We start from the raw sequence: 18,222 nt of genomic DNA on the forward strand, positions 1-18,222 counted from the left end.
GAAACATATCCTATTTATCACTTACACGTGTCTCCTGTGAGCCATTCTGTGCAGTGCCTTGCAATTAAAAGGACAAATTTGAATGAAGAGATTGATACCTTGTGCGGGGAGAGGGGAGTGCTGGAGGTGCAAGCTAGGTATGTGCTCTCCCAACAGCAAAATGCCAATTTTCCAGCCCTTTATTAGCCTGTCACTGGAGACTCCCAGGATGGAAAGGCTCCTTCGGGGTTTCTGCCCACCCATGCAGCTCCAACTTATCCCCTGAAAGGGATGGCACATGGAGTGCCCCTTCCCTGCACCGCGGGCTTTCCCCCTTTGCTGTAGGAATTATTTCTTTGTTACTTAATCATCTGTAATTATCTCCTGGAGTAAATTCTGTTGGTGCATCAGTTTTCAAACACAACAGTCATTTTTATCAGTCATGTTTATTTAATTTTAGCTGATTAGCACAAAACCTAACAAGTGGCTTAGACTAACAGTGTGTCACTGCCCAAGTATTTTGTAGGTAACAAGAAGACATGGAATAGCGCACATGTTGCTTTGTCTGCATTAATCTATTTACATTGTAATTCTTCAACTGTTTTTAATGGCTGGTTCAGCTGGAAGCGATTAGTTGTCTAAATTAAAGCCACATTTCTCACTTTGTGCACTGGGAAGGTTTTTAGCTGTTGTCTTTTCCTTGCTTTTTGTTTTCCGAATCAAGACGGATACCGTTTGAAAACGCACGAAGCCTCAGCGAGGGGATTGATCCGGGTGTTTGGAGCCGTGTTCCCATGTATTCGTCTTGAAGCCAAATACTTGAACGGGCCACAAAATGGTGCGTTTGCAGCTGAACTCTGGGGCAGGGCTGTCAGCGCGGCGCTGCCTGGGGCTGCGCAGGAGCCGACCTTCAGAGGGAGACCTCGGGGCGGCTGCGGAAGGAGGAAAGGAAGGAGAAGAGAAAGAGCTGCTGATGCAGCTCGGCAGTTCCTGGGCAGTTCTGCACGGGCAGTAGCCCCTTGTTTATAAATTAATTAACAAATATGTTTGTGTTATGCACAATGTAATTTATATAGAACTTCAGGACAGAGTGTCAGTGCAGAGTGGATCTCACTCTTTTTTTTTTTTTGCGCTTTACAAGAAAAAAATGCCACATTTGCAAAGCAGTCATGAAACACTTGGTGTCAGCCTGGCCTTTCTCCAGGACTTGCACCTGAGCAGCGCGATGGTGTTCGCTCCCTCTCCTCTCGTCTCCCTGGCTGAGGATTTTCCAGGTTCAGCCCAAACACCGCGCACTTCTGCCCACACTACAGCCAGATATAAGACGGGCCAAGTCTCACAAGAGATTTTCAGCTCAGTTGTGGGGGCTCAGAAGACACCCATAGCTCTGGGATACTGCAGGCAGATGTCTCCCATGAGGTTTGGACCCTCCATGCAAGGTGAGGAGAGACCATTTCCCACCCCAGCATCCCTCCTGCGAATTATGTCTCTGTTCGAGGTCAGCGTGGTGACCATGCCCACATACATTCACAGGGGCAATAGTGCTGCACCTTCTTCCCGCACAACTCTGGGAGTCTGGATGAGTTTTTGGCTACTAGGAGCTGATGGGAGCGTCCCAGCTGGCTTCAGTCCAACCTGCATTAAGACCAGGCTGAGGCTGCTCAGAACTGCAGTCGCAGGTAAGATGCACACCTGGGACTGCCCAAGGAGACCTTGAGCCAGAACTGTGTCCTCCCGATGGCACAGTCACGGTCTCATAGAATCATAGAACGGTTTATGTTGGAAAGGACCTTGAAGATCATTGAGTTCCAACCTCCATCCATCCATCTCTTGTGGTAAGTATCAAGTGGAACCTGTTGGCTTTGTCCTTTCCCAGAGCAAAGTGTCAGTGCTGCAACATAACATCTACCTTGAGAGAAGGGATGACTTTAACTCCACAAAAAGCTAACAACATTAGACTGGCTCCCCGATCCCATGGGAAATGTGGGGTGAGTAGGTGAAGATTTGGCTGAGGACACAGCACCATCTGAGCACTCTTGTTTACCTGCAATGAACTGCGTGGAGTCACCTCCACCAGTGCCGCCTGGTATGCATGAGGCGTTCTCACCACAGAGGCCCTGGGAATTTTTCCTTAAAAAAAGTACTATTTAATACCATTTTTCTTAAAAATAAAAAAATGCCCTGCATACTCTCCAGTTACGGAGACAAGGAAAGAAAAGCCCCACTGTGCCCTGCACCGACTTCAGAACGTCCCATAAGGTGGCACCCAGGGCACCAGCCTGGGTAGGGGGAGGAACCCCCCCAGAGAAAAAAGGGTCATTGCAGTCTCCCATGGCAGTGCCTGCAAGGGCTGTTGGACAGTTTCAGTATGGGTGTCGTTGAGCTCAACACATTTTCTTTTCATTTCAGAAATTAAAAAAAAATAAATAAAAATTCACATGTGATATAGTCCAAGCTGAATCTTCACTTAAGTCAATATTCAAACCAAATAAATCAGGTGTTTGCACAGATTTACTCCCGAGGAAGCACTTACGTGGTCATCCTGCATAACAGGGTGAAAAAAGGCAGGCGGAGGCACTGTTTGCCCCTCTTCCTCCCCTCTTTCCCCCCAAACCCAAAGACGGCAGCCCCAATCAAGAGTTTTCTGCCTTCATCAGTTTGTCACAACCTGAAAGTCCCTCAAATATTTGTGTGTATTTAATTATCCTATCTGTCGCATCTGTACCTCATTACATGCTCTAGCTGAACGCCGCGCGGAGTCAGGTTGCGACGAGGCAAAGGTCAGAGGAACCTCCAGCCTGCATTTTGCCATCGGTTGATTATTCAGATAACAAACAACCATCCGAAAGACCGAGGGCTTCTCTGTGGCTACAGACAGGACCCTGTCACTGTAGCCAAAGAAAAGAAGATAGCTAATTCCTTCTGGCTACCCACTACCCCGATCCTCTGAAAAAATAAGAAAGCAACCAGATGGTATTTCTTACACAGCTTGGTGCACTGATGCAGAGCTGGTACGGGGCAGTAGCCTTCTTGCTCCACCACGTCTTGCTTTTAATATACTGCCCGGCATCAATCAAGCCGTTTAGAAGCATCCTATATCAGTTCTGCAAAACAGAGCTTAAATGATTTACTGTCAGATTCTTTCAGCTCCTGTTAGACTCCTGTTTTTCTTTCATGTGGGTAGCAGAGGTCAGCAGCGGCAGGAGATGCATGCTTTCACTTTGTCTCACATTTGCTGCTGTCATTCTGATCCCGCTCCGGTCCCTGCAGAGCGACAGGATGTGTTCATGCTCACAGCCCTAGACGCTAATTGATTTTAGGGAGCCCATTCATCAGTTAAATTTAGTAGATCACCCACCAGGTTTGCTGTTCACTGTCAAAGGTAATTCAATTAAAACTCCAGAAGTGTGACTAACTATTTGATGGTAAATATGTTTAGCAGCTGTGTTGCTGTATCTTCTCCATCCTATTGTGTCTGTGAAGCAGCCCCAGCGTAGCATGTGACCGAGTCACATACCTTGGCTGATTAACGTATACAACAGTTCTGCAACAGTGCCAAAAATTAAGTCCAAATGCCTTCTTTGGTATGCAATGACATGCAAATGTCTAAATGTAATAGCTTCAGGAAGAAAAAAGCCTCAAGAGTGTTGAAAGGCAGCAATGGCTACAATGGTTGAATTAACTCCGTGCGTCTATAGGGTTTGGTTGGGTTTTTTTTTTATAACTTTAAAAAGAATCATATTTGGATTTTCAAACCCATTGATAGTTTGGGATCTCCCCTTAGCCATCAAAGTTCATGTGAAAGCCATCCAATATGACTTTATCCCATCACCAAAGCCGTGTATAAATCAGGCAGACACTGCAGCGCTCTTGTGGAAAGATGTTTCTATTAAACATGGGAGGAGGGGGAAGCCTGCCCGAATTCCTCCTGGCTGACAAACCGGGCTTTCACTCCTCTTGTCTGCCGGCATCAGTCACTCCTACGAAGTTTGGTAGTAATTAAGCGCATCATTAGTGATCCCATTGTACACCAGGGGACAAAATGGTGTGTCTGCTTAATAGATTAAAGGAAAACATTATCTGAAAAGCACAGGTAAACAAGACACACATCCCTCAACCTTTCACCCTCGGAGACCAAGGTTCACATCCCACTAGAGCACAAACAAACAGGAGACTGGACTCTCTCAGTCACTGCTGCCCAGTTGAGATTCACGGTGAGACTACCGCGGAGCCCGACAGTCATCGGTTGCGGGGACGGGAGAGGGCAGATGGGATGCAGGCTTGGAAGGGGCTGGGAGCAGAGGGGCACAAAGAAGCTCCCCAAACCATTACCCGCGCAGAAAGCGGCATGTATTTACTTACAGTCACTGCCTAAAATTATTCTTATAAAATTAACGAGGCACTGAAATGCGGAGTTTCTAATAGCTGCCATTGCACAGGTCCCATTTTGTCAACTTACTCTGCAAGAGTCAAACCCCACACAAACCCTGAGATTTCCTGATTTCCATGTGGTTGTAGAAAATAAATGAGATCCAGCGACCCTGCAAACCACCAGTCTTCCTGCACGTCTTCTATAGAGCAGGAGGAGGAATACTCATGCAGTTCAGTAAGTCGTATCCTGAGAGAACATCCAGATTTCCCAAACATCACCATAAAGCTTTACAAAGAGCTTGGGAATATCTGGTCTACTTAATACTCTAACCACGGGGTACATGAAACTGTAAAACTTCAATAAAACCGTTACCTTTGAAAGAGAGCCCAGGATATTCTGTATTTTCCGCTTTAAACACACTAAACACAAGATAACCCACCCTTGTTGTACAGTGTAGTTTTAAAATATTTGGATGAAAAAGCAGTGCCATTATTAAACATAATAGTTACCACTAATATATATTGATACCTCTATTTGTAAAGATAGCAGAACTATCTCTGCAGAAGAGGTTGTTAGGAGTATACATTTTGCATAGAGATATCAAGTTTTTAGTCGGTGGTCAAACACAGTAACTGGATAAGGAATGACTGTGATATACCGTTGCTGGCAGGAAACCCTTTTTTGTTGTTGCTGTTAAATCTCTCCCTTCTTCTGGCATTAATAAATTAAGGCACCTGCTAGACAAATCAGCAGAAATCTGGAAAATCATTATCACTTCAATGCGGAAACGATGCCCATCACAAAAGAACAAATGGGATATGTAGCCTACACAGGACTTTAAAAAAAGGTTCTATTTGTCAAATTACTGGAGGAAAAGTTGATCTTACTGTTATGGACTTTATCCACTTCCAGGTCATACCCATTAGTTACAGCAGTCTCGTGGAGACTGGAACTAATTTACAACACTCTGAACGGGACTGCCTGCTTCTCCTGTGAATTTCAAGCCAAATGTTGGGGCTTCATATTGGTACCTGGAACTGAAACATCACCAGCAGCAGAAACAGAGCTTAATGGTTCCAGTATTAACCCATTTCACAACAAGAGAAACAAAGTCCTGACTGCGGTAAGAACAAAGTGAAATATCTTGTGTAGAGACTCCAGGATGATGTTAAAACAACCTTTGAAAAAAGAAAGAATTCGCGAAAAATTAAATAAAGAACATACCGAGTGTCTTTAAAAGAAGTTTTAAAATGTTTCACTATCCCTGACAGCTCATTTTGACAGAAATTGATTGTAACAAAGAATTATGAATCAGATAGTAGGGAAATTAAATTAAGCTGATTATTATCTTGTCAGATACACATATTAATTGGTACGTAACATTTATTGCATTAGACTTTTGCAAAAAGATTGTTTCACTCAGAGTTAACAAGCTTAGAATATCCTAAGCAATACGCACAGGTCATCGCAACAGTAAACCATCTTGTAGATTAGAAATATGCGATACTTCAGTACTTTTACCCTCTGAGATCACCCTTGTCTAGATAAGAGCTCGAAAGCAGCCTGTCTGCTGCGAGATGGTCTGGTTCTGGCTGCTTCTCACGGCAACCGGCACCGCTGGAAGACATTGGAAAGCTTTCCAAAGAACTGGAAAGAGCCGGGATCCTACGGCCCATCGATTTTCTGTCTTGAACTGTGTATCAGAGCTGATTCAGCATGACTTTCTTAATAAAGAGCAGTAAAGGTCAAGCAAAAGCCTGTAAGACTCACTCACTGCGTCTTCTTCCAAGTTAAAAAGGCTCAATTGGCACTTGAAATTAGTTACAGATTGTTCGCATCGGTCTTTTCCTTTATTTGAATGGTAATGAAGAGAGCTGCTTCCGATACAAGTAAGGCCACTGACCCTTCTTGGGATTTCATTGAAAAAATATCGTTTGACAAAAAAAAGAAAGCACTGAGCTGTATGCTGCCATCAGTTCCAGCCAGGCCTTCGCAAGAGATGAATGCTAATGCTAAAGCCAAAAATTGCAAGATACTAAACGGGCAGAGAGAATCCTGAAACCAAAGGAAATACTTCATCAAATGAAATGCCAGGGTGGCCAACACTTCTAATAAGCAAAGGACATTTTCTATTAAAACACGTTTTCCATCAGCACACAGTGTTTCCTTCTGTGTAAAACAGAATTTTCACACGACAAAAAAAGAACGACACAACAGCTAAAGAAACCCAGGAGGACTTGACTAAAAATTAAACAATTTAAAACAAGCTTCAAGCACAAAGTTATGCACTGTCGCACTCCTAACAGTAAACCTCCAAGTCCCAACTTAATGCCTAAAGACAGCAAAGAAACTTTTTGAAGTGCAGTTAGTGAGGATGGTCAGATGTTGACACAAATTAGCTGATGGCCCCGTGCACTGTGCTTCCAGGTTGAATTTTGTGCAACAGAGCAGCTTTTAGGCAAGGATCAAAGCCCCGATACAGGCACTTGATACCAAGCTTTGATACTGCCCGAAAGAGAGCTTCTGCAGGGGAGACAGCTCCTTAAACCAGCTAGCGATGACTCTGAAAGTCCTTTGTTTTAAGAATTAAAATAAAAATAAAATAGAATTTATGTAGGACCTATGCAAAAACAAAGCTTGAGGCTCCCTCTGCTGGTTCCCAAACAACAATGGAAAGGGAAAATAAAAACGGAAGGTTTTTAGCTCTGGGGAGGACAAACTCAAAACCACACTGTCACCTGCCAGTTTTCCACTTGTTATATATGGTAAGGATAGAAAACCCTCTATCCTGGTTTCACGCCTAAACCACGACACCCTCTCAGATGTTCAAGCATGAGGGATACATGCCCTTCCAGACTAAAAATTTTCAAAAAATCATAGGTTTTTAAATAGATATTTTATGTCATTAATCTTAATTACTCGCTGAACCATCACCCCAAATCTTTCTCAATAGTACTCACTTTACTTTCTTCTTCTTCTTTTGACTCCATAAAGATTTAATTTTCTGATTATCTTCTCAGGAGAAAATACTGATGACTCACATCTTCTTGTTTATCCATGTCCTGAGCCCCGCCAGCAAACAGCCATATAACTTAAGAACACATCTGAAGTTGTCTGTACAATTTTATTTACCACTTCCAGTTACATTTACAAATTGTCCCATACAAGTAAAGCAGTTTCCAAAATGAACTCTACCAGAGCTACAAAAATTATTCTCTTCTCTATACAAGTCACCAGCTTCCGAATTTATTTCTGTACACAGTTGCTGATTCTATTTAACAAAATTTCACTATTTTTGGCTCTGAGGATCTCCACAAAGGCAACTTGATCATTTTATCCTGTTGCAATCAAGAGTTAAAGTTCTTGCGCTTCCTTTCCTTCCCTCTCCTTTCATCTGAAGCTCTCATGGCTTTCAGTTTTGGAATTCAAATGAATGAAGACTAATGCTACCATACACTAGCAGTTTTAATAACCAAGGAAAAAAAGTGTCGAGCAAAACCACCTTGCAACATTTCAAGCAATGTTTTGCTTCAGATGCGTCTGCCCTAAGCATAAATATTGAAATATTATCTGGTAATAAGGTACATAAAAGCACAAACAATTTATTTAACATGAAATGAACTTCTACAAACACAGACAGTCAACTTACAAGAAACACTAGCAAGGTAGGAATGAGGAGCCAGAGTTGTTCAGAAAAGAGCAAATGTTTTGAGGAGATGCCTGAATGGAGGAAGAACACGAAACTCAAATATTGCTCTAAGAGTAAGTTTCAGTTTTCAAGCATTTCCAAAAGACTTGAGAAAAATATATACATTCAAAATGTAACTGTTAAAACTTTCTGAATGCCAGCTCTCATACACAAGTGCTTCAACAGAGAAAATAAATCGTTTTCCCCAGGAGAGGGCAGGAGATCTATACGCAGAAGTAACCAGTACAAAATCTCGCTGAAACACGCAGCAATTCTCAGAGTGAAGTCAGCAGTGCAAAAATTCATTGTTTCAAACACGTAATTCTTCCCCAAGTCAGCGAAGCCTGCCTAACTCTTTGCATCATAGTCCCACAGAGGTAACACTAATTATGTCAGTCAAGCCTTCATGTTAATCCCCTTGCAGAAATGATACTGGAAATCTCTTTTGGTAGTGGAGTTCGCAAGCCTGGGATAAGATCAAAACTATGAAACAGGCTGTGTATAGCCAGTAAAATAATGAAGCTTATTTAATCTTTATCTTGCAGCAATCCAATCACTCTCTTCTCCCTCTTCTTTTAAATTCCTCCAAAGCCCCAAGGCTCACGGCAAGGCAGCATACTCAGAAAATCAAATACACGGGATCTCAGAATTGCTGTCTACGCCCTCAAATAGTTTAAGAATGGCCAGGAACAGTCTAAAAGCAGCGTAATCTTTATCATTAAAATAAGCCAGACAAGCTAGCTGAAGTTGTCTAACATTAAACATTGAAAACTTCAGTAGTTTATGGTACAGCTCCATCAACAGCAACTGCAAAGTAAAGTCAGATGTGGATTTATTACACAACAGCAACTTTCCAATCCCATCGTGAGATATGAAGCAACTAAATAAAAAAAATAATGGAAGTTCAGCGAGGCAAAGGCACACACACAAGCAGTTACCACAGGTGCGGGTAACCTGGTTGCATAGATTTACCATTATGTTTTTGTTACACTGTTCAGAAGGAGCTAGGGAAAAAAAGTGTAGTGTATAGTCCCTTTCCTAAGACTTTTTATTAATAATTTGAAAGGATTGTACCAAGACTACAGTTGCGAGTACATAGTTTTTAAACACCTTCCAATTTCCCCTATTTATAGGAGGAACATTCAAGGCGTTCAAAAGAAAACTGCATTGAAAATACATGTAAACAAGTGAAAAGATCACATTTTAAATATTTTAGTTCAGGCTGCCAGTGTGAGAGACAATTCCACAACATTTTAGGTTGTTTTGTCTATCTTATTTTCCTTATCTTATGTTTACAGTAGCCTTGAATAATTGAAACTGCTCCGAAATGTTTCCTCATTTTTGCATATTTTCACTGCAAAAATCCTGTTTGACTAAAAAAGCAAAGTATTTCATTTTCTTAAATATTTCCCCAACACTGGAAAAGCCATTTGATCCTGAACACTAGCGGATTAAGAACTAGTTCTAATTCTAGTGCTTCACACCTTCCCTCACCTCTACAAAGAGAAAACAAAAAAAAAACCCAAGCCCAAAAAGTCAGAAAGAGAATTTTTAACACTGTTTATCACAACACATGACAAGCAGTCTCAGCTACAAATTTTTACAACCATTTCTTTACTTCACAACTGCAGCCGGGGTTTGAAGCTACTGAAAGCAGTCAGTAGATTCTCTCTTATTGTGCAGAAACATGAAGGGGTTAAAAAGATCCCTAAAACAAACTAGCTTCTCCATACAACTGCAATATTGCAAATCATGTTATTTTATCTGTAGAGAGCACTATTATACCTTACAAAGTAAAGTAGCTGCTCTTAATCCAACATAACTGGTGCGCACACAAAGCAGTCCGCCCCTTCGGCTGAGCCAGCATATTCTACTCGTCCACTTACTACTCACCTGCTGTGAGGTGCAGAGGAGGAAAAGTTGATCTAGGGGTGCGTCCCAGTTAGAGAAGACAGGGCTGGGACCTTGGCTCATGGAGGACTATGAAGATCTGAACCTGAGGAAAAGCACTTCTCTATTTTTCATATACTGAGAACACTGAAGCGTGGAACACGACAACAAGACTTGTTCTTATGTATAAAAAAGTGACTAGATTAAAAGCAAAGACAGAGTAAGAAGGAGTGGAGAAAAACAGGCTTCGGTTACTTCAGATAAGGCTTCTCAGCCTGAACCTATAAAACTGGACAGCATAAGTTCCCTATTAACAGGAACTAGATGCTATGTTGGTAGAAAGAGAGGTGTGAGTGGTGTAATTGGCCGCACCCCAGAACACTGAGGAGAAAGCACAATGGAGAAGCTGGAGCACTTGACATTAAACAATGAGCAAGCTGCAACATTTAACAGAATGACAGAGTTGAAAAATATATTTTATTCCTCCTGTACTAAAGTGATGACAACGTACAAGTTCCCAATTATACAAAAACAGCTTTTAGTAACTCATTTTTGAGCTAAACCACTAATCTCAGCACCATTACCCTACCTTTAAAAGACTAAAAAACTCAGACTGAAGTCCACTTATTTGTTTTAACAAGCATATTTTCCATGAAGACCACGCTGTCCACCTTTGCGTGTTTCAGGAGTTTGGCTGTGTAAGAAAGTTATCTACAACAACCATCTGAACTGAACACATCAGTTCTCCAACCATAAACAGTTCTCCTAATTAAAAAAAAAAAAAATCACTTCATAATTTAAAATATATATCAATGACACTCTGCTTTTCTTTTAGCTAGAATGTACCAACATTACTAGCCGACAGAGTATCAACTTGATTTTGTGAAAAAAGCTTGCAAAAAATATATCAACTTCAAAATGTACAGAAAAGGACATTAGAGAGCTGATATTTTTGGGTTACTTAATGTATTTCAGAAAGAGTAGCAAGCTAGGAGTGAAGTACCCTATATTACAAATATTCAAACATGTAAGCCATACTGTATACACCCGACTAGTGTATTGAAGGGTTAGTTACAGAAAGGGCATTTTGAAAGCGTGTACAAAGAACTGCAGCTTTGTTTAATTTAAACTTGATCACGTAGGCGGGCCAGTCTCTGCGACAGCTCATCCTGCAGAATTGTAAAATACAAAGAAACCAGCTATCAGTAATATGAAAATTAATTTTTGTGAAGTTCTGCAATGGTCAAGCAATCTCATGTCTAGATGATATGAAATTCTCTCATATGCAAGACATAACGAGATTTGCTTAAGACTTCAAGAACAACTGTGCTAGGTGAGACCAGAGGTCCATACAGCTATCTTATCTCCAGCAGTGGATATCTAGGAAGGAGTTTCAGAACACAGCAAATAGAGACAGAGTTGGGTTGTTTTATTTGTTGTTGTGGGTTTTGGTTTGTTTGTTGGTTTTTTTTTAACGTATCATCTTTGCAAGTGTAAATCAGCTCTTACAGAACTCCATCCTTATTTGGATGCAGCCTTGACTGACCAAGGCTGGTATCCAACTGAACTGCCACAGCGAGATAGCAGTAGGTCTAACTGTTCTAGGGAGCCTGGTACAAAGCGAAACGGAACTTTTCAAAGAATGTGCAATACTTGGGGCTTCCCAAACATTGTTCAGTTAAGGTGAGGCTTCCTAAATACTTAAAGTTGGAGGAGGCAGGAGAGGCAACTTTTGGAACTCTGAAATAACCATGCAAAAACACACCTGAAACATCTAAATTTCTGGATTTACTAAGCCGACAAATGTATTGTTAAAATTACTTCGATTGCAAGACTGTTTTAACTACACGCTATTTCTTTTGGACAGCTAAAATCTAATTACAACTTAGCAAGACTATTTTGACCAAGTAAAGCATTCTCATACCACCTTTCTCTAGAAAACATTGATTTCACATTAATCTAACATTTACCTGTTCTGCTGAGGCAACGCTTGTACCAACAGAACCTGTCTGTCCTTGAGGTAGTTCCATATTCAGATCAAGACTAATAGGAGAAAATAAAAGAAAAAAAAACAAGTCAGGCATACATGACTAAAGGAAGAAGGACAATAACTGACAAGCAAAGCAATACTGACATAGCGTGAGGCCACCAGCATCCCATGAGTGCTGTACTCCAGCTAGTTAGACAACTCAAACAGTAAATCTGATTGATTACCAAGACAACAAGTCATATATTACAACTAACAATAGCTAAGTGAATTCAGCGTAATCAGGACTCAGCAATATTGCTGTTTAACAGAGGTATATTAGACATGGCATATGTATGAATGACAAAAAGTTCACTCAAAAAAAGTTTTACTAAAAAATTTGTCAAAAGTATTTATCTTCAAGCCAACATACCAACACTTCTAATTTATGCATCACCAAGAAGGCAGGTAAAATTCTCTGAAATATTTCAGTATATCCCCAAAAGCTTAATTGTCATGACCACCTGCTTTGCAATGTCTACCTTGTAAGAGCAGAACTACAGGATGTTTTAATGTGGTAAGAGGAGAAAGAAGATGAAAGCCTGGAGAAACACAGCAAGGATTGCTAACGCTAAAGCCAATCCAAGTAAATAATAAAACACTATCCTGATATGAGAAATGATGTACTATTTTAGGCTTTTGCACAACCACACCTGCATCCTGATATTCAAAGTAGCTTTCAATGACAACAGAATTAAATACTGGCAACTAAACCATTATGATAACGATGCCCAGAGGTTAAAGGAAAATGGTGATTCTTCTCTGCTTCCAAGAAACAAACACATATAGAACAAGGGTATCTGACCTTCAAGTTAAGGAGGAAGGGTTGATAGAACAAAGATTTATTCAAGAAATAGTCACTCAAGAATTTACCTACCCTGCTTCATCTGCCATTTCCTGTAGAAGCATATCCACCTGGTTCTAGAGTAAAGAAAACAAAATAGTTGCATATTGTACTTTATGACAAGCTCTTCTGTTGAGAACAGAAATTATTTTAACAAAAATGATTTAAAGGTAAATGCCTTTCACAGAACATTTTGGCGTTTAACCACCAGAGGGCCCTGTATGAACTTAAAAATAATGAGTAGAGGAGCACAGCCTATTAAAACAAGCCCATTATTGAACTCTAGCTTCTGAAACAATGCCTCTAAAGAATTAAACTTATCTGTAAAAAAATCCAAACATATACTTGAATATTTTGAGAGTTGATTATTAGGTACTAAAACACTGCTTTGCACAACATGGAAAAAACCCATATCCAATAGATTTGGTTTATTGGATTTGGGTTTAGGTTTGTTTATTTACAAAACAAAACTTCTGTTGGAATAGCACATTTAGCTCCTTATGGAATAGCACAAGAGGATAGGTGCTAGCAATTCTTAACCATGTCAAGCACTGTTTAAGGATTTATTTTAGTAAACACACATCCATAAACTGGAAGTAGGTAATTAACAACCTTTCCATTGCACATACTACTACTAATTTGGCAGTGACTAATGTCATTTTGTTAATATTGGTGAGTTAGAACTATTGATTTTTTCACCGTGTATTCTGCTTTGATAATTAATGCTGAAGTGTCTCCTGGTTTAGCAGTTCAACACAGACTTATCAAAACACTGCTTATTCAGAAGAAGGGTTAAAGTTTTCAAGACACAATTTAAAACAAAGCCTGTTTAAGAGTGAAATAGACTAAAATAAATATATGAGTTTCTCTGTACTTGTGACTATAATTTGAAATTGTCTCTTCATCACAAAGAAGCACAAACCAAAAGTGAAAAGGGTCCAGTTGTTGCTATGTCTCAAAGCAGGCAGAAAGAAGAGAAACAGACATTTCCATACAGTTTAGACACATAATTTAAGATCACCTTTTTTTAAAAAAAAATTTACTATTCTTACTTGTGGTGTTGTTAGCGTAGTAGTGTTGCTCATTGTGTCTTCCATCTGCTGTGTCTGAACATCTAATGTTTCAAACTGATGCTCAAATTTATCCATTAGTGCAGATATCTATTAAAAATATGAATCAAATCAATGATCTGCAGGTAACGGAAGAGAAATATATCTCAACTGGCAAAATCAGAATCACACTGCAATGAAGGAGATCAGAAGCTTGGCTGCCTCCCCTCCCAGCGTCAAGTCTGAAGTTGATCTAACACGGCAGGTTCAAGCAGGCAGGTCAGGGCCCTGTCCAGTCAAGTTCTGAGCATCTCAATTTACGGAAACTTCAAAACCAGACTGGGCAACAAGTTCCAAGATTTACCAACCTCACTGCAAAACCTTTCCTTTTGATTGGAATTTCCCTTTTTAAAACTTGTCTCCGTAGCCCTTTCTGCTTTTCATGTGCACCTCCGAGAAAATTAAGTCTACTTACCTTCTCCAAGTTCATGCTCTTAAGCGTGGCATCCATAGACTTAACTACCCCTGCCATTGACTTCGTTACCTGAAATGAGGTTAAGGAAATTATTACAAAGAAAGAAAAATGAGCAGTTTCTTACGAAGCTCTCTTATCTCCATCGACAGAGTTCCTACATTATCAAATAGTAGGGCACACATTATTGCCATCTAGAATGCAAGTTTTTATGGCTCCTACCATTCAAATTCTAGAAATTAGCTCAACCACTTGAAATAAGCATTCTGAGCTGAAATTCACTAAAAATTGACGTGTATATGGCATTAACTTTTGCAGGTCTCAAGACCTGTCAAATGTTAAGAGATATATTTGGTATACAGATCACATGACAGAATAAACTCTCTGGCTGAAAAGCAGTACAGCAGCGTACCTCAAAAAACTACTCGATCTAAAAAAGATTTCTGGAATCACAAGTCCTATGTCATGACTTCACGTATTTGGAAAGGGACCAGCATCTTTGCAAAACAATCTTAACAGTGTAATCTGCGAAACATACTGTGTCCTTAGGAGCATGAGCAACAACAGCTAACAGAAGCTACAAAACACAGTAAAGAGCAGCTGCCAGGGGAATTCCAGTACCTGATTTACTACTGGCTACATCTGAAAGCAAAACTGAAACTTTTCAGCTCATTACAGACAGAATCAAGCCACTTTTAAGAAGATCAGAGGTCTCATCCTTGCAATAGATTTGTGAAAACAGACTTACCTTGCCCATTGTCACTGCAGTCTGAACTCTTGCTGCTACAGCATCTACCCTGGCACTCATGCGCAAGAAATTGATGGCTTGATTCTTCTGTCGGATTGCATTTTCCGCATGTATTCGTGCGACTTCCATGTTACCCTTCTGAATTGCCTGTTGAAAAAAGAAAAAAAAAAAAAAGGCATTTTAAACTTCCCTGCTTTTGTAAACATCATTTCTGAAAGGCCTTTTTCAAAACTGAAATCAGCATTAATTCATCACAATATCTTTTCTATTAAAAGAGAACATACAAACCTCCCTCATCCTCCACTATCTCCCAAACTTTTTCAAGATGTGATCTTTTTTACAAGGAAGGTATTTAGCATGCACTTCAAGTAGAAGGTTCTACAGAGCTACACAAACATGACTTTCTCATTCCTAAGAATGTTTTCAGTATCAAGACCCAAACACAGATACAGTTGGTACAGTTTTTATCTCATGGACAAAAAATACAGTCAAATACATTTAGTCTCTCTTTCGAAGTTCCTCTTCGTAAGCCCTTTTAAGATGACAAACATTGAGAATAAATATTTTTAACTTTGAGAACAGCAGTCTCTAGCAAAGTACATACAAGACAATCTTCTCAGGAAGCAAATGCCACAAGCTGTACAAGAGGATATACAAGAATGTATCCTCACGTTTATTAATAAGTATGGGAAGACATATAGCCATATATTTTAAGTCACAAGCCTCTATCACAATGTTATCAGCATGCACACACAGAAAATGGTAAAAGTGCCAAATATTTTCCTGCTATAATAAAAAGATAAAGATCTAAAGAGCTTGTTTCAGACACACTGCTTACCTTCTTAATTTTAGCTTTCTCAGCCTTTTCTTCTTTGTCGCATTTTTTTGAGTTCCTGTTGAGTTCCTTTGCAGCAAACTTTAAATTAAACAGGTGTTCTGCAGCGCGAGTTAAGGGCTCAATCCTTTCATTTTAGTATTTTGCTCCCCTGTTCAAAGTGCTACCAAATCACTGTGCTTCCCTGCTAGTGATACTAAAACTTGCAAAGTGTTATTTAAATAAGCCCTTGACATTCACAAAATAAGGAGACCTACCAAGCTGCTTTACAATTATAATGCCACTTACAATCTGGGTTCTAAAATGTAAGGCCATAAAAAATAAGGTCAGGTCTAAAACTGGCTCCATTTAACATCAAACCTGCCTCAGACTGATAAATACAACAAACCAAATGTCCCCCAACAGGAACTGAGAGTCTTACTCTGCCAGATACTTTCACTCACACACCCGGAGCCCTCAACTTTCAGTGAAATGAGGGCAGTTTACTGGGCTGCCTGAAACCTCCCCAACTGAAAAAAAAAAAAAAAAAAAAAGCCACTGAGGAGCAACAGATAAATTAACAGTGTAATAGCAAACTGGCTTGGCTGACCATGCCCAGGTACAAACTAGGAGCCAGGGCTGCCCTTTCAAGCCACAGCAGCCTCCCAGCCCTGAGTCATGTGAGCGATTCTTAGGTCCCCGACAGCTCTGTCATCTGACTTTTGGGGAAAGAATAATTAAGGCAGCAAGAGAAAATTTCCTTTTTAAAAAGTTCAAGTCCTGCTTAAGCTGAAAGCTGTAGGAAGACGGTAGAACAAGACTTCATACTGACTTAGAATGACTGCATTAAACTGTTACTGACAGAGAATAATGTGCTGTTAAAACAACAATTAAAAACCCATGCTCTTAAAATACTGTTGATGAAAGATTCCAAATAATATCAATCTTTCTCAAACAAAATGGAAGTATAAAGCTTTACAGACTTTTTTCATACCACCTTTTAATATCCCAAGAGGAAGATGCAGCAAGTACTAAGATACTTAACTCTTAAGTGGAAGCATGTAAAGCTAAACATTATGAGGTACTTGAGGTTTATTTAATATTTCAAGTATTATAAATTATTCCAGAACTCATTTTTTCCCCCCCCTTAAAGTCCAGCCATGCATCTTAGAGCTCTGACAGCAACCTGAAGACATCAGAAAGTCTGTTGATGTATTTGTTATCCTATCCTATAAACATTACAGCCAGGCTACAAAAAGGTAACAGCTGTGCATGTAAATCTAGGATATCTATTAAGGTAACACTGAAATTCCTGCTTGTATTTCTATTTCTTTGCTTTAAAACCTAGGTCACCAACCCTCTCAGCAGCAGTAAATATATTGGACTAAGCCACAGATTAGGTAATTTACAAAACAAGAAAATACCTTTTGGTTGTTCATTCAAATATATTTCAGGTCAGAGACCAGAACAACCAGGTAAGACATGACATCACCTATTTACACCAGTTACACTGAAACAGCATTTCAGAGCAGTTTATTTTGAAATAACTTCCTCAGTTACTCACTTGGGGCATTTACCTTTGACATTAAAATAGCTCATGCTGCCACTTCCATAGCTCTTCCATCCCATGACGTGCACATACTCGCTCCTCCCTTGAAGTGTCTTTCTCAATGCAGCATAACCCAAGTGAAACTGAACTTCCAGCACTAACCGTGACTCACAGTCACCTGCTCCAGCACTCCAGTCAGTCCCTACCACAACAACTGGCAGAGCCCAGCACTGCTAGCACACTTCCACCACACGGAGACCTCTGTAATCGTTAAGGCTTTTTTTCCCCACTGCACATTGAGGTAGTTTTATACAGCAAGAAAGCTTCAATTTGCCTATAAGGGTTTTCCCCATGTCTAGCTTCAACAGCAGGAAACACAGCTGGGTTTGTTCAGCTGGCAGCGGTCACTGTTTTGGGGGACTGCTGATGAGTTAGCTGCTGACATCATTCCAGTTTATACACAGTGATGGATGTATGGCACGTCATATGTCCCTGCTGCACAATTTGCGCTACTCTACACCACAAATTGCATTTTCTGCCCCAGGAACTGGGCTGTCCCTCCATGCCCTGCACCCCTGGGAGAGGTGGCACTGCCCCCCCCCTCGCCCCCCACCTAAAGTTAGCTGATCTTGCTTTGGAAAGAGAAACTAAACTTCCCGTTCCCTTTTCCATCCACGCAGGGAGGGCAATCCCCAAGCTGAGAAAGCACAGCTCCTGTCAGTATCACACAAACCCCACTGCTTCTCCTGGAGAAGCCCCTCTGAAGGGAAGCCCCTGTCCCCCACCGGACC

The 18,222-nt window shown here is 40.5% G+C and overlaps 1 protein-coding gene across 1 annotated transcript; it reads right to left on the reverse strand.

Annotated features, from left to right (window-relative positions):
- Positions 1–10,390: 10,390 nt before the first annotated feature.
- On the reverse strand, positions 10,391–17,511 carry CHMP1B (charged multivesicular body protein 1B). Its single transcript, XM_009881771.1, has 8 exons — positions 17,460–17,511; positions 15,907–16,004; positions 15,069–15,215; positions 14,324–14,392; positions 13,852–13,959; positions 12,833–12,876; positions 11,900–11,972; positions 10,391–11,098 (listed from the first exon to the last, which is right to left on the reverse strand). Exons 1-8 carry the CDS (start codon positions 17,509–17,511, stop codon positions 11,054–11,056), a joined length of 636 nt encoding a protein of 211 aa, XP_009880073.1. The 3' UTR covers positions 10,391–11,053.
- Positions 17,512–18,222: the final 711 nt, after the last annotated feature.

The sequence above is a fragment of the Charadrius vociferus genome, unplaced genomic scaffold (assembly GCF_000708025.1).
Source record: "Charadrius vociferus isolate BGI_N301 unplaced genomic scaffold, ASM70802v2 scaffold472, whole genome shotgun sequence".
Lineage (NCBI taxonomy): Eukaryota > Metazoa > Chordata > Aves > Charadriiformes > Charadriidae > Charadrius > Charadrius vociferus.

Bases quoted from the DNA above. Each gene is read 5' to 3' on its own strand.
- CHMP1B (XM_009881771.1), bottom strand. From the start codon at position 17,511: ATGGGATGGAAGAGCTATGGAAGTGGCAGCATGAGCTATTTTAATGTC. The intron at 14,393-15,068 runs GTAAGTCTGTTT...ACCTCATTTCAG, and splicing joins CTGCAGTGACAATGGGCAAG to GTAACGAAGTCAATGGCAGG. The intron at 11,973-12,832 runs GTAGGTAAATTC...TTCTCCTATTAG, and splicing joins GAAATGGCAGATGAAGCAGG to TCTTGATCTGAATATGGAAC.